Source organism: Poecilia reticulata, linkage group LG11, assembly GCF_000633615.1.
Source record: "Poecilia reticulata strain Guanapo linkage group LG11, Guppy_female_1.0+MT, whole genome shotgun sequence".
Taxonomy (NCBI): Eukaryota; Metazoa; Chordata; class Actinopteri; order Cyprinodontiformes; family Poeciliidae; genus Poecilia; species Poecilia reticulata.
Window position 1 is genome coordinate 18,090,450 of NC_024341.1, and position 20,949 is coordinate 18,111,398.

The following is a 20,949-nucleotide window of genomic DNA, read 5'->3' on the forward strand; positions in this document are numbered from 1 at the left end:
GAAGGAAGAAGAGATGGATGATCAGCGCAGACTGCTGGATTTCTCCCGAAATCCTCAGATCATCTTACACCGAATAGGTAGGAAACAGCAGCTATGATAAAGTTTTACTGGAGGTGCAGAGTTTGGATTTAGGAGTTAAATCGTTCACTTATAAAGATTTATTAGCGGAGATTAGGCAACGAAAGTTAACTTCCGGTTGTAGAAATGGTCTAATTCTAATAGTGAATGTACTTTTTTTTTTTTACCTGCGATCCGTCCGCTGAGCCTTTCTCTTGTGTTTGTTTGGGTTTTCAGACCACGAACTGGGTCATGTTTGGAAAGAAGAGGCTTTCTCACACCAGCAGCTCTGTAAACAGGAAAGGCATTCCAATTTGGACCCGGAAGAACCAGAACATCTTCAGATGAAAGAGGAGGAGCGAGAGCCAGAACATCCCCGTATTAAGGAGGAACCATTAGAATTTTGCAAAAGTGAGCATGAAGAGCAGCTTGAACTGAAGCAGGAGAATGAAGATACATTTATGTCGACTCCAACTCATGAGGAAAATAACCACATTAAACCAGAACCAATCAACAACCAAATCATCTCTCAGGACTTTAATGAAACTGAGAACCAGGATGAAAAAGTAAACCATCATAAAAACTCATATGTACAGAGGAAAATTCACAGAGGGAAGAGGCCTTTTCTGTGTATGACATGTGGAAAGAGTCATGCAAAAAAATCWGACTTGACATCTYACTTGAAAACGCACACAGGTGAGAAACCTTTTGCCTGTAATACGTGTGAAAAAACCTTCAAAAGAAAAAATTCACTAACTATGCACATGAATATTCACACGGGGCAGAGGCCTTTTGCCTGTAATGCCTGTGAYAGAACGTTCATTAGAAAAGATGCCTTAAATGTACACATGAAGGTTCACACTGGGGAGAGGCCTTTTCTCTGTGCGACATGTGGAAAAGGTTTTCTTAAAAAGATAGATTTAGCAGTTCACGTGAGAATTCACACAGGTGAGAAGCCTTTTTTGTGCARGACCTGTGGGAAAAGGTTCAATCGAAAATTTGTGTTGATGGATCACATGAGAATTCACACAGGTGAGAAGCCTTTTAAATGTCTGTCCYGTGGAAAAWGCTTCAATCGTAAATCTGGCTTTTATATGCACAGCAAAATTCATACAGGTGAGAGRGATTTTTCTTGTGAGATTTGTGGCAAARGTTTTATTCAGAAAATTAATTTGTCTCGCCACATGATGTGTCACACAGATGAAAGGCMCTTTCCCTGTAGTACCTGTGGAAAACAGTTCAGATCAAAACATACATTGAGCAGCCACATGAGAGTTCACGCAAGCGTGAAACCCTTTTYGTGTGTGASTTGTGGAAAAAAGTTTAATAAAAAGCAAAAATTAATGACTCRCATAAGAAGTCATACAGGTGAAGAGCCCTATTTGTGTGCGATCTGTGGAAAGGCATTCAGTGATTGCAGTTCACCGAAATCTCACTTTGCAGCTCACACAAAYGAAAACCATTTTYCATGTTTGATATGTGGGAAAAGTTAYATGAGAAACACAGAATTGACATTTCACATGAAAACCCACACAGGTGAGAATCTTTTCAAATGTCTGTTCTGTGGAAAAGACTTTGCTAGAAAAGCTTTTTTGGATCGGCATGTCAGAACTCACACAGGAAAGAAACCTTTCTCTTGTACAATTTGCGGCATAGGTTTCAGTCAAAAATGTTTCTTGACTTCTCACATGAGGATTCACCCAGAAGAAATATTTTTTCCCTGTGATACCTGTAAAAAACCTTTCCGATCAAAAGATTTATTGAATGAACACATGAGAGTTGAGACATGCAAGATGCCCTTCTCRTGCGTGATTGGTGGGAAAAAGTACAGCGTCTTTAGAATTACAGAGACCGTAAGCCCAAAAGGAATAGCCAGAAAACCAGAGGAGCCTTAAGTAACAGTTACAGTATTATGTAAAAGGCCACATATTTGTTTTTGTCAGAAATCTTACTGCAATGGTGTTTAAAATTTAAGTTTGGCAGATGTGTGTTGGGAGAACCACTGAGCTGAAGAACTAAGATCTAATAGGAAAACTATCCAGTCAGACATTTACTGTTGTTGAAACTAGYAACACTTTGTTTTTAATTAMATTTGTGTTTTAACAATGCAACTTGTTCATTTCTTTAATTAAACCTTAAAGTTAGATAATAGGGAATTCACAAAGTGGCACTGTGTGGTTTATAAACTGATGTTTATCATTGTTTTTGCTTGATTTTATTTGGACTTGGATTATAATACTATAGTCTTGATGTTGAGTCTTATTTTTTTCCTCTGTGTGAAAATAATTTGGTCAAATCTCTTTAAAATGAAGCCTCTTCGGTCTTTGAGGCGGCTCACTTTATTCTCATAAATGCTACTTAAATCACCACAGTAGTAGTTTATTACTTCTAAAAGTTGCAACGTCCTTTTGGACATGTGTTAATTGTCTGATAATTTGCAGCCAAAATGTACAATAAATAAATTCTAAAAAAATAAATGCTGAACAAACTCTGTGCAAATTACAGTAATTTCATTAACTGAGTCATTACAAACAAAAAATGCCGAACTAGATGTCAAGAATTGATCTATTTCTGAAAATGTTTCCTAAATTGAACATTTTTTCCTGAGGTGAATCTGGTGAACAGCTGGTGCATTTTTTTCTGTTGTGAACGAGTTTGTGCTTTAATTTTGCTCAATACTGTAAACGATTTAGAACTGCGAAAMCGTCAAACATATGCATTCAGTGCCGGATGGTTATTTATCTCACTTATTACTGTAGATGTAGATTTCTAGTAGCCATAAAGAAAAGAAAATACTGTCACCTGGGAACTGTGTTAATGAAAACATGTTTCTAAACGTGAGGTTTCATTATGATGACGCTTCCATTCACAGATTCAGAGCAAATAACACGCTTTTGTTGGTTAATGAGRTTTTGYGGTTTGTATTCATTGCTTTGAGAAATTAACATTTTATGTTTGGCTGTTGTGCAAATATTAATGTGAGAAATGTCCCAAAGCCACTGAAGGAAAAACTGTGAAGCCAAAATTCCTCGAGATCTGTAGAACTTCATCTCATTATGTTACACATTGTATTTGTCATTTTTTATGTTTTTGAGTTCTTAAAGGGAGTTTAGCATTTCTCATTACTGGATGTAAAATATTTTGCTATGGTTTATTTATTTTTTGTTAGTAAAATAAATGTGGAGTTTCTTYMAATTTCTCTCTTCGTTTTCTCTTTTCTGACCTCGACTCCTGACGYCTTTTGGAGGCCATTCCCAATCTYAAGATTTTTCCACATAATAAGAATAATATCACAGTTTATGTGTAACTCACAAATAAAAAGTGCAACACTGCTCAGACCTAAAACCACTGAAAATRTTTTTTTCAACGAGTTTATCAAGATTAAAGCTGCCTGTCATTTGATTTATAGTTGAAATTGATTAAAACAGAGTTGAATTAAGAATACTTTTTAAAAAGAAATCTTACACTAGAAGTTAAACTTTTCTCCTTTTTTTGAAGTTTAGTTCTTTGTAAATACAAATTTCCTATCAATTTTATTGYTGTCATTTTGAATTCAATATGTRGTATTTATGTACAGAATCTAGAWTAATTGTGCTTTTTTCCTGATTTCTTTTACTACATTTTCTGCTTCTTGTCCACTGTCTTCGTTTTCTGATTGATGAACCAGATTATAAAAACTTAAAATATTTTGAACACAGCATATGAAATATTTTGTCAAGTTATGAGAATTTCAAAAGATACTTTTTCCCTCTTAGTTTTCAGTTTATACAGTTTTTACTTTTCTTACAAAAGAAAATTGGAACTGCAATAAAGGCAAATTAACCTCAAAGTGCAACAATATAAAACGACAACATTGAAAAGAGATTTGTTATTGCTAACAATAAAAAGTAAAATTAACATTTCCAGWCTTACACAGGAAATATTTAATTAGCTTAGACAAAGACATGTGTTAAATTTATACTAAAGTGACGCTGCAGTTCATCCTCCAGACCAGTTGGTGGCGATAATTACCCGATTCGTTGTTTGCTAACCGTCAATAAACACCAAAAGGAGGAAGCTAACTGTGATGCTAGCAGCTTTAGCTTTCTTTCGTTCTRCTTGAAGCCATCCTAGAGAGTCAGATCATCTGTGAGCTGAACATGTGAGTGTTTGCAGTAAAAACATCTTCAGTCCGGWTTCAACACGATGTTTTAAAGGAGCTCCTGCTGAAGAAACATTCACAGAGTTTAAAGAAATCTCCAAGTCTAAGGAAGAGATGGAWGATCAGATGCTGGTTTTTACCCGGACACCTCAGATCATCTTATGTCGAATAGGTATGAAACGCCCGCGATGGTAACTTTTTACCGATGACGCAGGATGCAGATTGTGGATCCAAAGCGTTCATTTGGGAGATTTATTAGCGGAGATTATGCAGGCAAYGAAGCTAAAGTTTCCTTACGGTTGTGCCTTCCACTTTAAAAACAGACTAAAGGGCGATTCCACCGATTGTTTTCAAGTTCAAAAGTACTTTATTGAGCCCAAAGGGAAAATAAMTGTTGTTGTAACTCATACTAATCCTAATTCTTAAGAGCGTTATTGTATATTACAATGACTGTTGGCAGGAACGATCTCTTGTAGCGGTCTGTGTTACAGAGAATTTGAAGAAGCCTCTGACTGAAGACCCTCTGTTTTCCCAAGACAGTCTCATGAAGAGGATGGTCAGGGTTGTGCATAATTTTCTTTTTATTGCCTTTAGCATCTCCAATCTGCTCTAATTGTTAAACTACAAAACTTGGACTCTTTGATCAGAGACTAGATTGTTCTCAACTGAGATTTTGATGTTTCAGACCATTTCRTATGTTTTGCAGACCACCTACTGGATCGTGTTTGGAAAGACAAAGTTTGCTCTAACCAGCAGCTTTGTAAACATGASACGGATCCCAGTTTGGACCAGGAGGAACCAGAACCTCTGCAGCTGAAAGAAGAGCAGCAAGAGCCAGATCATCCCTGCACTAAAGAGGAACTATTGGAGCTCTGCATAAGTGAACATAAAGARYRTCTTGATCTGAAGCAGGAGAATRAAGATTCATTAATGYTGACTCCTAATCACGAAGAAAAGAGCCACATTCAACCAGAACCAATCAGTAACCAARTTGTCTCTCAGAACTTTAAAAGAGATTCCTTTATTCCAAAGAAAAAYTTGATTCAAGACTTGAAAAGTCACACAGGTGAGAAACGTTTTCCGTGTCGGACATGTGGAAAAAGTTTTTTTAAGAAAAGGGATTTAACGGATCACATGAGGATTCATTCAGGCGAGAGACCTTTCAAATGTTGGCTCTGTAGAAACAGCTTCACTACCAAAGTTGTCCTGGACTCTCATGTCAGAACCCACACAGGTGTGAAGCGATTTTCTTGTGCCATTTGTGGCAAAGGTTTTAGTCGAAATTATACTATGAATTATCACATGAGGCGCCACAAAAATGAAAGGCCTTTTCCCTGGAATACCTGTGAACAAACGTACTCATCAAAAGATCCATCGAGCGACAATACAGTTGAGAATCCCTTTTTGTGTGGGATCTGTGGAAAAGCTTTCCAAGAAAGCAACAGCTTAAGAACTCACCTGATGACTCACACAAAGGAGACRCCGTTTCAGTGCAGAACATGTGGAAAAAGTTACAAAGAAAAAGTACATTTCACAGTTCACATGAAAACTCACACGGATGGGAAGCTTTGTTCTTTCTGCGGAAAAACTTTCACAACCAAGTCTAATTTTGAGAGACACGTCAGAATTCACACTAGTGAGAAGCCGTTCTCTTGTACGATTTGTGGCAAAGGCTTTATTCAAAAGGAGCATTTGGCTTATCACATGACGCATCACACAGACGACAGGCCTTTTCCCTGTGATATCTGTGAAAAATCTTTTAAAAGAAAGGATGCACTGAAAAGACACACGAGAATCCACACAGGTGAGAAACCCTTTTTGTGCAAGACCTGTGGAAGAGCATTCATCCACCATAATAGCTTTAAAGCCCATTTGCTAACTCACAAATGAGAAGCCTTTTCATTGTTTGACGTGTGGATAAAGTTATGAGAAAAACAGATTGACACTTGGCATGAAGCACAAATGTAAAATTCAGCATTTTTCAGAATGTTTYTCTTTATTTGGTGGTAGAAAATAAAGTCGGAGACAACAGATTTTAGGTGGGATTAAAATGAAACCAAGTGTAAAGGATGATGAATAATACAGAAGTACGACTCATGCCACGGTGTCCCGTTAATGCAGTATTTGTTTCTGTGCAGTTTTCACMTGCTGTCTCAACCAGATTCTATCACCAAGCTCTGTTTAGCACCAAGCTAACTGTCATAACAAACGCATGAAAATCTTGTTCGTGAACAATGCTGTCAGGACTTCTCATTTTGATGACATTGACACTTTCATTGATACGAATACTTGCTTTTGAGGAAGAAGCTATTATTTGTTAGCAAGTGGCTCACTCCTGCAGGTTATCAGCTGTGTTTTGCAGTTTTGTATTTATTATTTTCAAGAAATGCAGTAGCTGTTGTGCTAATGTTAACATATGAAATGCACAAAATGAACAGGAAAAGTCTGAAGAACTTATTCCCATTAGCTTGTAAGTTATTATAGATTAATACACTGCTTTTCAAAATAAATCATCTTTGTCAGAATTAAGATGGCAGACAGCTTAGATACAATAGTAAAAATGTATGTAAAAAATGCATGAAATCGACTACTTTCTTAATGTCCACATTGATTTAAAATAATGAAATTAAAGAAGAAAGTGACATTAAACATTTCTGTTTTTAATTTTCACCAATGTTTCCAGAAAATGAAAGCAGAGTTAAGATACAAGTACCACCAATTTTGTCCTGACCTGTTTCATTAATTAGTTTTTTGAAATGATTCTATTGATCCACAATTCAAAAGCAGTGTCTGATTTTCATTTATTCATTTTCAATAMATTTTTATTTATCATTTCTCTTGTCCATCTCAACTTATTTCAGCTTTCTGGTTATAAATAGAAGGGTACCAACAATGTTATCTACAATTGTAACCCCATTTATTGTATGGTTTTTGTTACTAGATGTGAGAGAAATAAAATCTGGTTTAAGAAAAAGTTGAAACCAGAAATTTACTCTATGTAAAAAATAGAAAAAATCACGTTTCTTATTGTCTGAAACTAAATCAAACCCAACTTCTCCTGTTTTAGGTCAGMATTATCAAAAATTTGAGTACTGTGGAGGTGAGGGGACAATATATCATCTTATATAACACTGTTAGAAACAAAGAGTTGATCTAACAGAATTATAATGAAACGTATTTACTTTAAAATGATTCAGAATASTTTTCTGGCAATATTTGRTTATCTTCGATCAAAGTGACGTTGCTGTTCACCCTCGATGGCGAGAAGAAGAATGTTGCTGTACAGTTTTGTACAGTAGGTGGCGATGTGCACCTTGAAGTCCGCCATTATATAAAAGAAGAAGAAGAATGTGTTGCTAGCAGCGTAGCTTCTCTTCTGCTTGAARTCATTCCTTAAGAGGTTGATCATCTGTTGGCTGAATATGTGAATGTTTTCAGTAAAAATGTCTTCAGTCCCGCTTCAACGAAAGACGAGCAACGAGCAGTTAACTCCTGCTGAAGAAACATTCACAGAGTTTAAAGGAATAACCAAGACCGAGAAAAAGATGGACGATCAACGCAGACTGCTGGATTTCACTCGGACTCCTCAAGTCATCTTACACCGAAAAGGTACGAAACACCTGCGATTATAATGTTTTACTGAAGACGAAGGACGCATACTGCGGTTTAAGTATTTAAATTGGGAACAGTTAATAGGATGCAATATTCTCCTTTCCTGTCCGCTTTCAAAATAAAAGCATTTTWAAAAGGTTTCCCAATTTCTATTATTGATTTTTCCATCTAAAAGAGCAATATTTATAAACACGTAGTCTTATTGGTTATTCGGGACAGGTTTCGTCATTTCCCCATCCATTTTTCCATGTTAAATCTTAGATTTTAAACATTCATTCATAAWTTGGAGCCGTAATACACCGGTCAGCTCTCGCTCCAGGGCGGACGGACTCCAGTTTTTGGGAGCTTTGGCGACACCTAGTGGCTATCCTGCRGAGCTGTTGTCAAAATTATGTACAAAGAAACGCTGAATATTCTTTTCACGTGTCCATATTAAACAAGGTGGGAGGTAAATATCTTAACACAAATTATTATGGAGAATTATTGATATCAACTGATATGAAATGCTTATATTGTATTTTTTACCCAGCTCTGTCATTATTTAACATCGGATGCTCTCGAGGACTGGATTATGTGTGTTAATTTGATAACTGTGTTTTATTTCATATAAATAAAATCATTAAAGGTGCGTTTCGTTTTGCTTTTTGCCCTCTCAGACCTCAAACGGGAACATGTTTGGAAGGAGGAGGCGCTCGCCGACCAGCGGAGGAACTCTAGTTTTGACGAAGAGGAACCAGAACCTCAGCAAATGAAGGAGGAGCAGGGTGAGCTGGAACATTTTCAGATAAAGGAAGAAGAAAAGGAAGTCCGCATTAGTCAGGAGGAAGAGCAGCTTGGGCTGAAGCAGGAGACTGAAACCTTAATGGCGACTCCTACTGATGAAGAATTTCACTCTGAACCAGAAGCAAACTGGAACCAACTCAACTTTCCTCTTGAAACTGAGAATGAGGATCAGAAAACAAGCAATCCCGAAGTCTCAGGAGTAATGATGGATGAAGAGCAAATACATTGGAAAACTAGACACCATAGTGACACAAGAAGTTCACCAGAAAAAGAGTCCACAGAAACTCATGGAGATAAGAAACTTTACTTTTGTGAAATGTGTGATAAAAGCTTTTCTCTAAATAAAAACTTGATCGCACACATGAGAATTCACACAGGGGAGAGGCCTTTCTCGTGCAAAACCTGTGGCAAATGTTTCACCAAAAAATCCAATTTAACTCGTCACTTAAAGGCTCACACGGGTGAGAAGCCTTTTTCATGCGACGCCTGCAAAAAGACATTCAGTCTAAAAAGAGATCTGGTCAAACACATGAGAATTCACACGGGCGAGAAGCCTTTCCTGTGCATGACCTGTGGAAAACGTTTCAGRTTGAAATTTATTTTAACTGAACACACAMGAACTCACACGGGTGAGAGGCCTTTTCCTTGTGACGCTTGTAAAAAGACATTCAGCCTTAAAAGAAACGTGGTGAAACACATGAGGAACTGTGGAAAACATCTTAAATCTACAGGTTGTTTTGATTCAAGTCGGACAATGAGATGAGAGCACTTTGTCTTGCTGAACATGTCGCAAAMATWTTCATGTAAAAAATTCAGTTTAACTTATTYCATTGYGACTCATTCAGGTGAGAAGCCTTTTGGAGGTTTGGCCTGCCAAAAATGTTTTGAATTAAATTTATTTGTCCTGATAACTCATAAAAATAAAAGAYCTTCTTTATGTTTGAAATGTTTATAAAGGTTTCCTTGAGAAAAGTTATTTAAATGTTAGGATGAAAAAAACATTTTATATCCCCTGGCTAACTCACGTAAAAAAAAAAAAAAACCTTTGTGTTTTAAATGTAGAAAATGTTTTAAACTGAGATATCTAATGCTATGTTCACACAGCAGACAAATGTTTCAGTTCTTCCCCTGGTTCAACCTGAATCAGATGATGGCTCATTAGCAGAACCTCTGCAGAACTTTATGACATGCTGAGGAGGTAGCTGGACCATTTGAATCAGCTGCATTGGAGCAGAGATTAATCTAAAACCTAGCAGAAACCTTCAGCTTTTCATCTRCAATATTTGAGCAGAACTTTTCATAATCTTCCTTGTCTTCAAATACTAAAGTAAATTGTTCTGCTGGAGAGTTCTCATCCAGGTCTTGAGGGCCTGGAAAACGTCTTGGTAACACTTTATTTGACGGGTTGTGAATAAGACTGACATGACACTGTGATAAACATGACGTAACACCTGTCATGAATATGAACGAGTCTTTATGAATGTTTATGACAGTTGTCATGAAGYGTCATTCGGTAAGTAATGACCCTTTTAATGCAAAGTTGCTCTAAAAGTTCCATTGAAAGTCCATTAAAAGTGAAAACGTTGCATTAATTTGTCATTATTTACTAAATCATGCAAAGTTGGCACTTTCTTTGAGAGAATACTCATGTTCAACATTTAACTATTTTCTGCTGATGTTTTTTTATATAACGTTTTCCATCTTTAGTTGAAAAAAACAACAATATTGGAATAAAAGTAATATTTGAATGTCTTATGTGGACCAATTACGAAATTGATTCCTAATTTTTTGGGGGCGGTTAATCTATATGAAGAAAAAGTTAAGAAATGTATTAGATTTTCGCCGTATGTTTAGTAACATTCTGCTCTAATCCGCTAGGGGGTGGTAGTGTGTTCACTCGCTGGGGAAAAAAAAAACACCAGTAGAAGAAGAGGCGGCGAATGTACACGGATTGCTATCCGACGTTGGAGACAGTTATTCTCTGAATATGTGAGTATTTGCAGTGAAGATGTCTTCAGTTCAGCCCCAGAGGAAGTTTATCAACCAGCAGTTAACTCCTGCTGAAGAAACCGACCCGGAGTTTGAAGAAGTCATCGTGAAATCGGAAGACGAGCTCGATGATCAGTSCAGTCTGCTGGATTTCTCCCAAGAAGGTATTAAAATGAGCTATGCTAACGTCATTTCTCTGCTAAATCCCAAAATTAGCTCATGAAGCTCCCCAGAGATCAGCATCCAACATGGCTGCGCGCAAAACAGCGAACATTGAAGCCATAAACTATAATTAAACACTCCTGACGGCTTGTATCTCAGCAAATCAGTTATCTGGCACACACTGCTGCGAAATGTCTGCAGGTGAAAACGTTTATTTTGTGTTTAAATGTGGAAATGAAGAGAAAATTATTTTCTACTAGTAATAGGAAGCTGGCTTCCGATTTGAGAAACTACTAAAAGATGATTCCACCTCATTTTTAAAAAACTTTTATCTTTAGTCTACGGAGCGCCCTAAGGGGCATGAGGGGACACTTTTGCTTTTACAGTACCTCGCAATAAATTAACAAATACACCCTGGTTCATTTTGTATACATGACCCTCCAGACGTCCACCAGGATGTGCAGCCCGTTTATGAAAACAGCTATTTCTTTACACAACCAAAACTGTTAGATAATGACATTACCCTGTGACTATAACTCAAATAGTCTAAATGGTTTAGATGTAGTCTATTTCCTTCTTACAGAAAGTTTATGTCATGTTTATGTTTGTGTAGCATTGATGGAAAGAASATATTTGACCTGTTTTGCTCTGGTATTTTGTACACAAAGACAAAAATATGAAACTTTAYATAACTCAAACAAGATGTAAACATAAAATTCCTACATGGAAAAACTGGACATTGTAGGAGAAAGATTTAAAAGTATTCAAGATACTTCATACTCTSAACACTAGGTGCATTATTGGCAGTTRACTCAAAAGTATGGTGTGGAAATGCAACACTCCTTTGAAAAACTTCTTGCCATGTTAACTAATTCAGCCTTTTGATTCAGGTGTGATGCAGGACTGAAGTTGTAGACTCCTGCTTTATAAACTTCACTTTCTAAAGAGCATTATGCTAACAGCAGTAAAAGATTTCATCCTTTAGTTTCCAGCTGAAGAAAACAGGGATATTAAATGGACTCACTCTGCTACAAACTCACTATCTARCTTTAGAGCTGGAATTTCATTAAAGGGAGTTTAAGACCAGGAACTGACCCAGGCCTTTTTCTGTTTGACCCTCCAGACGTCCACCAGGATGACGTTTGGGAGGAGGAGGCGCTCGCCGACCAGSAGAGGAGCTCCAGTTTTGATGAAGAGGATCCARAACCTCTGCAGATGAAAGAGGAGCAGGTTGAGTTTGGACATCTGCAGATAAAAGAGGAAGACATGGAGCTCCTCATCAGTCAAGATGAAGAGCAGCTTGAGCTGAAGGAGGAGTCTGACACCTTCATGGTGACGCCTGCTGATGAGGAAAGCTTTCACACCGAAACAGAACCAAACTGGTACCCGCTCGACTCTCAGGACTCCCCTGAAAGTGACAACCAGGAAGGAAGCGCTTCAGAAGACTGGGGGTCAAAGAGTGATGAAGAGCAAATGCTAAATGAGCGGGGTCAGGAAACCAGACAATATAATCAGTATTCTGAGCGCTCAMATCAAGAAGGGCACAGTGCTCACAAAGAAAAGAAACAATATTCTTGTAAAATGTGTGACAAAAGCTTTTCCCAGAATAATAACCTGACAATACACATGAGAAGTCACACAGGGGAGAGGCCTTTCTCATGCGAGACGTGTGGCAAAGGTTTTACTACAAAATCGAATTTAACCCTTCACTTGAGAACTCACACAGGTGAGAAGCCTTTTCCATGCGTGACCTGTGGAAAAAGCTTCAGTCTAAAATGTATTTTAACCGAGCACATCAGAACTCACACCGGTGAGAAACCCTTCCCATGTCTGGCCTGTGAGAAAAGTTTCCCCTCCAAAAACCATTTGAATAAGCATTTGAGAATTCACACTGGCGAGAGGCCATTCTCGTGCATCACCTGTGGGAAAAGATTCAGTCTGAAGTGCAATTTAACTGAACACATGAGGACTCACACTGGTGAGAAGCCTTTTCAGTGTTTGGCTTGTGACAAAAGTTTCAACTCTAAAAACCACTTGAATAAACACCTGAGAGTCCACACAGGTGAGAGGCCTTTCGCCTGCATGATCTGCGGAAAAAGGTTCGCTCAGAAAAGTTGTTTAACGGATCACACGAGAACTCACACGGGGGAGAAACCTTTTCTTTGTGGTATGTGTCAGAAAGCCTTCAGCCTGAGGAGCAGCTTGAATAACCACATGAGAACCCACACGGGCGACAAGCCTTTYTCATGCGACACCTGCGAAAGAACGTTCACGTTAAAGAGTCGTCTGAATAGACACATGAGGTCTCACACAGGGGAGAAACCGTTCASGTGTAATGCTTGTACTAAAACCTACAGCCTAAAGAGTAGTTTGACCAAACACATGAAGACTCACATCGGCTAGGAACATTTCTGCTGTTTACAGTGTAGAGATAAAGATGMTAACAACCACTAACGTAACAGCTCATATTTTAATGTAATATAACGTGGAAGATGGTGATGGTTCACTAGGGCTGGACTTAAAGTTTTATTAGGAAATGTTGTGGTGCCGTTGTGAKAACGATAAAAGTGACGATAGTAACTATTTATTACATCTTTTTTAGGTAACTTTATGACTATGACTGCTGTTTAAAAACATTCCTGTTTTTAATGAGCTTCTTTAGGAAAATGCCAGTTTTGTAAAGAAGTGTATTTTATATCACTTCTTGAAATTTTTGAATTTTCAAATTTATTGGTATGTATTGATTCTTTTATTGAACAAGCAGTGGAGAAAATAGTAAAACTATCAATCATGGTAATAATGATGGTTTTGGAGGGTTTTAAACAGCACTAATTGGAGTTTATAGTGGCAATAATAAATCAAAAATTCTTATGAAAAATGTATCACGGTAAATGATGATACCATAAATACAGTTTGTCGTGTTCACTTTTGCAAAAAAGAATGTGATATGTGAGGGTTACTACAGTCTTATATATATTGGGGACATTTAGCTAATAATTAAACAAGCTAAAGTTAGAAAAGGCCAAATTTAAAAKACAAAAACTAGATCGAAACAGTTGCTGCCATTTGTTCCAAATGCAAAATTATTGCCAAATAATCAGTTTGTTCAGAATTAAGCACAAGGGATTTACCTACAAATGTTACTACAATTTAAAGTCATTGCAGCGATTTTTCTATTCTCATTCTCATAAAATCAATTGTTGGCTGTTTACTCAACTCTGGCTTTTTCACTTTTTCATTTGAAATTTAAAAGATACTTTACTGATCCCAAAGATAAATTAGATGTTGCTGCAGTTCATTAATTCAAGGTTCTTCATAGAGTTAGTGTATATTTTTGTACGTCTATTTGAGTCTCTACTGCTTCTAGAAACATTCCAGGTGTTTTAAAAAAGAACAATAAGTTAATATTTTTTGGTGTTTTGGTGCAAACTGTTTCAAAAGCCTTTCGGAATATAATGTTACAAATCAACAGGCATTGTCCYGTTACCTAGCCGAGATCAAACACATTTGGTCAGCTGGTTTTACTGCTGTATGAGTTGTACAATGGCTACTGGAAAAGACAAGTGGCCCTAAAACAACTTATTCTGAAAGGTGCTCAAAATAGAACTGACTAAATCTGTATCTGAGAATTATTTTGTGTAAAAAAAAAAATAAAAAATTATAAAGGTGTTTTGTTTAGCCCACAGGCCTATCCTAACTCATTCAAGGAAGCTTAACAAATCCCCATTAAGATGGCGTTCATGCTGCGCATGAGACAGAAACATGTAAATTAAAGAACCAACAATTAATAATTGTTGGTATTAGAACCAAAATATGTTGGTTCTAATAATCTCCTTTGTCTCACACTCAGGGGGGAACTCTATATTTTCTACCTGCAAAAATAGGCTGTGCTTAACCTAAAGGGGCCAAAGTGTCTGATGTGAMAAAACAAAGTGATCCATTTATATTTTGCGGTTGTTTATTGCAGAACTACAACCTAAAAATCAACTAATTATTGAGAAATAATCAATTTGTTATGCTATTCAGAAAAACAAATGACAGAAAATACTTGATAAATGTTTATATTTAACTAGCATCTAATTTTCGTGCACATTCTCTTTCTATGTGCACTAACTGGGTTTCTTAAAGCTGCCGTGGGAACTTTATAATTCAAATATTTCTTTTCATTAAAGCTGCTTCCATGGATTTCCATGTTTTTATTATTATTACTAATTAAACAATCATGTATAGAAACAAGTAAAGACCAAGCATTTTATTTTTTTAAACAAGTTGAAAACTTGTATTTTTCTTTTCTTCTGACAATGAAAAAAACTTAAAAGGAGATTTTATGTTTTTTCAAAAAGCAAAATAAGTTGTTGGTAWAAGCTGAAAATGTTTTACATTTTTGAATTGTAGAAACTAAACGACTTTTAGTTCCGCTTAAATTTCATGATCCTAACTTACATGTGAAATTCTGGAATAATGCTAAAACGTTACTGTATTTTAGTTAACAATTTACTCAATTTACTAAAAGAAATAAATGATGCAGATTTATTACACTCAAGTCTTTACTTTTCATTATAGAYTCCATTCTTTTCCTAATTTCTGTACTTTTTCCCTCTTCCTCTCCATTTCAGTTGCACAATTTACTTCGATCTACATTCCCTTTTACTCCACAAGCATCACATTGGTTATTATTCCTTTTCCAGATACATCCTACTCTCAATCTTGTCATCACACCTTCCCTTCTTCTTCGTTTTCCATTATTTATTAGATATTTGTATTTTATAGTTTTTTTTCCTTTTAATTAATTACTCTTTTTTCCCCAAATGGAWTGTGCATTATTTTCTTCCAAAAACTCCTTTTAGCAAGTTTTTCTGCTTCATTAATTACCCTTCATGTTTTGGTACCAACAGAACTTATATCCTCTCCCCACCCCCTAAAAAACCCTCAATAAACTTTGATTTACCTTTTACGATTTTAAAGCTCGTCTTCAAACCCATCTATTTTACTTGGCTTTCAACTCCAGCGGGATCTAGTTTTAARTTGTATGTTTGTTTTTAAACTGTAAGATGTTTTTTTATTGCTATGTTGTGTTTTAATGTACAGCACTTTGTATCAGCTGTGGTTGTTTTAAAGTGCTTTATAAATAAAGTTGGTATGGTTACTTCTGGAGAAAAAAAAATTGTATTACTTATTTCAGTCTGTAAGCTTTCTATGATTCTCTTGTGAGGTTAGTAGATATTTCAGACCAAACTAGAAATAAAGAGGCTTGAGTTTCTCACCCAGTTTATTGAAGTAATGTTTGTTCTTTCCAGCAAAGACATTGTTCCCAGAGTCATAGTAAACCTGGAATAATTTGTCGTTTGAAGCAGCTACTCGGATGTCGAGGTCCCTAATCCCACCCACTGAGTTTAATGAATGAAGTTAGCTGTTTAAATGAAAYCATTAAAAAATCTAGTTTTTAAAATGAAGTCAATATATTTAACTGCAGCACAAATATAATAAATTATTYTGTATTTATTTCTGGTTTTAATGGACACATTAAAATAATTTCATAATTCATTTATTTATTGTAATTTGGTGCTCTTTATTCTCCACACGACAGTGTTTATAAAAAGTATTCAAAATCTTGATTGTTTTGACCTTTTTTTGCTTTTGCTAATCAATCACAATCAACATCTTTCTGGGGGAAAAAATCAACAGAACTAATGAAGTGACAGCTGATTTCTACAAAATAATGACAAATAACGTATAACAGAAAATAAGTGATTGTACAAATATGCAACCCCTTAAAGACAATATTAGAGCTACGTTATATACTTCAACACTTTCACTTGATCCAACATACAACAAAGAATCGAAGACTCTGGACCCGATTATCAGTGAAAGTGTAAATATTTTCAAGGTCTAACTGATGATGGCATTTAACAAAATGTAGTTTTATTAATCGTTTGCTGTTCCTATCAAAGTAGGCTACAAAGTCAAACTAGGTTCCTTTAAGGCACAATATTAATATCACTTGAAAAAAAANGCTTCAGTTACAATCTCCGACCAACACTCTGAAGTTTCTCTGCTCGCCTCGCTCTTTTATTAGATTAGGAACGCCCTAATTACATGAAGCTAAAGGGGGGGGAAGTATACTCTGTTGAAGCTTGACACAGCAACTCTTATCCATATAAGATAACTTGAACAGCACATTCTCTTCGAGGCTGTTGGGGTGAGTTCCTGTCCTGCAGCTTATCTTCTGCAACACAAGAAGCGAACAAACAACAGACAGAACAAACTTCTAAAAGTGGCATAACACTATAGGCTTCATATAAGTAAGATTAAACAAATAATAATTCTAACATACATCATCATTCTATCCACTGTTTATCTGTCTTCCTGCAGAATCTTAAGTGTAAGAAAGTGAGAAAATGTGTCCAAAACCTGTAACCTTAGTGATAATTAAGACTGAGTTTAATTTTTAATTCTTAGTGTCCAAAATGTGAAAACATGGAAGAGGAAGCAGTCAGATTAGAAGGAATAAAGCTTTATTTGTTATACTGTGTCCAGTATAACTTGGACACAGGTGAATCATAATTAAACGTATTGAGAAGTTAAAAACAACAGATTGTTAATGCACTTTAACTCTGTCAGAACATCAAACACATTTTTTTTTTAATCAGAAATGTTTCATCAGCATATTGAGCTCATGTGATTGCTGCTCCAGAAAGGTGGAGGTCTCTGGACATCCTGAAGGTAAACACCGACTGGCAGGAAGACGGACACTGATGAGACGTCCTGCAACCCAAAGGCTGCACAAAGAACCACGATGGTCTGTGGCGGCAGTTTGCCAACATGAAAACACATTGGAATATATTATGAATTAATTCTGATATTTTAAAGTTATTTACAACACCCTGACTAACATTAGCTCATGTATATTTGGCACTATTACAAGTTTTAACGTAGTTTAATACAAAAATCATTAGCTTTAAACATATCTTCTATAACCATATCTTTTAGGAATAAATCTGTTCTGACAGTGAAACGCTCGGAGCAACAGAAACACTTGCAATCCGGCTTAAAAAAAGGCAATTTTTTATTTTATTTTCCTAAAATTAAAAAAGAAAACATAAAAAGCTTAAGGGCTGCACAGTGGAGCAGTTGGTAGAGCAGTTGCCTTGCAGCAAGAAGGTTCTGGGTTCGATTCCCGGCCTCTGTCTTTCTCCGGTCTTTTTGCATGTTCTCCCTGTGCATGGTGGGTTTTCTCCGGAATGTTAGCTGGAGATGGGCACCAGCAACCCTCCCGACCCCACTGAGGGACAAGGGTGTAAAGAAAATGGATGGATAGATGGAAGAAAAGCTAAGCCTGGCGGTGGCGGTAGTAAAGCATGGCGGGCCGCCAGGTCTATAATACACTGGGGGAAACCCTGCTCAAATTCTCATGATCCCAGTATTATTTTAAAAAACAACAAAATCTTATTTTTCCCCTCAATGCTATTTAACTGATAACATTCTCAAAATTCAATTACCTATTATAACCTTATTCCGTTTTAATGGGCGCTTTCTTCTTTTATTTCCAACTTGACTTCCAATGATTCACTTCCTGCTAAAAAGCCCCCTGGTGGTTGAAGAAAAATNCTATAACCATATCTTTTAGGAATAAATCTGTTCTGACAGTGAAACGCTCGGAGCAACTGAAACACTTGACATCTGGCTTAAAAGAAAAGGTGATTTTTTTATTTTATTTTCCTAAAATAAAAAAAAAAAACAAGAAAAGCTTAAGGGCTGCACAGTGGTGTGGTTGGTAGAGCTGTTCCCTTGCAGTAAGAAGGTTCTGGGTTCGATTCCTGGCCCCGGTCTTTCTGCATGGAGTTTGCATGTTCTCCCTGTACATGTGTGGGTTTTCTCCAGGGATTCCGGTTTCCTCCCACAGTCCAAAAACGTGAGTGTCAGGTAGGCCTGTCACGATAACAAATTTTGCAGTGATTGTCTAAAGAAATTATTGCGATAAACGATAATATTCAAGACCTTTTGACACAGATTTAATGGAAATGACTAATAATGCATGTGATTTCCTGCCATAGAAAGATACACTTTATTTTCAGAAGAACACATAACACTGGAACTGATAAACTAAATAAACAAAACAACCAAAAACAAAAATAAAATGGACTCTCATCCCCATGAACAAAAAAACGTACTTGAATAAAAACTAAACAACATAAAGTCAAAGTGGAAAAAAATACCGCATTCAACCAAAAGAGTGCAGATTATGAAGTCTGTATACTATATTGCCCTTCAGTAATCACTAGATTTAAATAAAGAAGATGGGCACATCCGACTACCTAATGCAGTAGTTCATACTGCATGATTTTGTTGCCCCCATTTTCCTCTTATGACAATCTTCGATCGTTGGACGATCTAAGATTGTCGCTGGTGATTTCGTAACCGATCGTCCTGCAGTGTGATTTAGATCGTCGTAGCCGCTCCGATCTAAATCAGGGGTTTTCCCAATCAGAAAGCTCAGATTCTCCTCCGTGCTTTCTGAGGAAAAATTATGAGGGGAATCCCAAACAGCTGACACGACTCAACCCGAAGTCCAGCGGACATTGGAGATGACATGTGGAAGCAACATTAATGTTTATTCAACATTACGTGCAAAAAATATAGAAATGACAAGGGAAGAAATTGGAGCCAAATTGCTACCGCAGTTGATAAACACAGTAAGTTTTCAGCTGTTCTTCGTTAACGTGACATAAATAGGTTATAATGATTTTCATTCAGTCAGGACTTTACGCTGACTCTAGTCACATGCATTGTAGATAGATAGTAGTAAAGCATTGATTAATGCCTGATTTTAAAATTAGTCAACTGTACTTGTAGCCATTATTTTGTGTCCATGTGGCTGAACACCACACGGCAYGACAAACCCGATCGAACCGTTATACCTGGGATTTCTGTCGGCTAATGTGTCTCTCAGGTTTTGAAAACAGGCCGACAATCAGCCGATAATTCGTATCGTGTGCGCTGGACATTACACTAAGAAAATGAGGAAGCGAGGGTCAATGGAGAGCACCGGAGCTGAGCCTTTTWTCATTCAGTGTCAACAGAAAGAAAAAAGGCCGGAAGAGACGATAAAGGCGATAATTAAAATGAGGTTGGTAGGTTTAAATTATTGTGCGATTAATTGATTTATGGTTTATCGCGACAGACCAATTAACCTGACAATTAACTGTCAGGTTAATTGGCATCTCCAAATTGCCCCTAGGTGTGAGTGTGTGTGTGCATGGTTGTGTGTCCTGTGTGTTGCCTGCGACGGACTGGCGACCTGTCCAGGGTGACCCCGCCTCTCGCCCGGAATATTAACTGGAGATGGGCACCAGCAACCCTCCCGACCCCANTCACACATGAAAACGGCTTTTCACCAGTGTGAATCATCATGTGCCGAGTTAAAAGCTGTTTAAGACTAAAACGTTTTCCACAAGTCACACATAAAAATGGCTTTTCATCCGTATGAATCATCATGTGCCGAGTTAAATGAACTTTTCGAATAAAACTTTTTCCACAGGTCACACATGAAAACGGCTTTTCACCACTGTGAATCATCATGTGCCGAGTTAACTCCTGTTTAAGACTAAAACGTTTTCCACAGGTCACACATGAAAACGGCTTTTCACCAGTGTGAATCNAAAACGGCTTTTCACCAGTGTGAATCCTTATGTGCTGAGTTAAATGCTGTTTTTGAGTAAAACTTTTTCCACAGTTCACACATGAAAATGGCTTTTCACCAATGTGAAGCATCATGTGCCGAGTTAAAAGCTGTTTAAGACTAAAACTTTTTCCACAMGTCACACATGAAAATGGCTTTTCACCTGTGTGAATCATCATGTGCTGAGTTAAATCCTCTTTAAGACTAAAACTTTTCCCACAGGTCACACATGAAAACAGCTTTTCACCCGTATGAGTTCTAATATGACGATTGAGGATAAATATGGCAGTGAAACGTTTTCCACAGGTCTCACATGAGAAAGGTTTTCTTCTTTCCTGATTTTGGTTCTCAGCTTCATCAGCTTTCTGGAAGATGACTTGGTTTCTGTTTGGTTCTGATTCAGTTTGGGATGTTTGTTCATCAACAGGAACCACCATGCAGGTATTAGTCTGTTGTTTTAACTCAACTTGTTCTCCACCCTGACTGCAGTAAACTTTTTTCTCTTCCACTTTTAACTGCTGATGTT

The 20,949-nt window shown here is 36.9% G+C and overlaps 4 protein-coding genes across 4 annotated transcripts in view; all 4 read left to right on the forward strand.

Annotated features, from left to right (window-relative positions):
• Positions 1–3,230, forward strand: part of LOC103472592 (gastrula zinc finger protein XlCGF26.1-like) — a 4,602-nt gene extending 1,372 nt beyond the window's left edge. Inside the window, exons 2-3 of the mRNA XM_008422345.2 lie at positions 5–77; positions 295–3,230. Coding sequence (XP_008420567.2) covers positions 5–77; positions 295–1,952 — 1,731 coding nt within the window. The 3' untranslated portion in view covers positions 1,953–3,230. The remainder of the gene's footprint in view (positions 1–4; positions 78–294) is intronic.
• An 892-nt stretch (positions 3,231–4,122) lies between these two features.
• Positions 4,123–7,154, forward strand: LOC103472593 (gastrula zinc finger protein XlCGF57.1-like). Its single transcript, XM_008422346.2, has 2 exons — positions 4,123–4,370; positions 4,905–7,154. Exons 1-2 carry the CDS (start codon positions 4,313–4,315, stop codon positions 6,086–6,088), a joined length of 1,242 nt encoding a protein of 413 aa, XP_008420568.1. The 5' UTR covers positions 4,123–4,312; the 3' UTR covers positions 6,089–7,154.
• Positions 7,155–7,533: 379 nt separating this feature from the next.
• LOC103472651 (zinc finger protein 189-like) lies at positions 7,534–9,465 on the forward strand. Its single transcript, XM_017307421.1, has 2 exons — positions 7,534–7,807; positions 8,467–9,465. Exons 1-2 carry the CDS (start codon positions 7,627–7,629, stop codon positions 9,354–9,356), a joined length of 1,071 nt encoding a protein of 356 aa, XP_017162910.1. The 5' UTR covers positions 7,534–7,626; the 3' UTR covers positions 9,357–9,465.
• A 940-nt stretch (positions 9,466–10,405) lies between these two features.
• Positions 10,406–14,742, forward strand: LOC108166699 (zinc finger protein OZF-like). Its single transcript, XM_017307410.1, has 2 exons — positions 10,406–10,746; positions 11,868–14,742. The coding sequence occupies exons 1-2, from the start codon at positions 10,602–10,604 to the stop codon at positions 13,145–13,147; spliced, it is 1,425 nt and encodes a 474-aa protein (XP_017162899.1). The 5' UTR covers positions 10,406–10,601; the 3' UTR covers positions 13,148–14,742.
• The last annotated feature ends 6,207 nt before the right edge of the window (positions 14,743–20,949 follow it).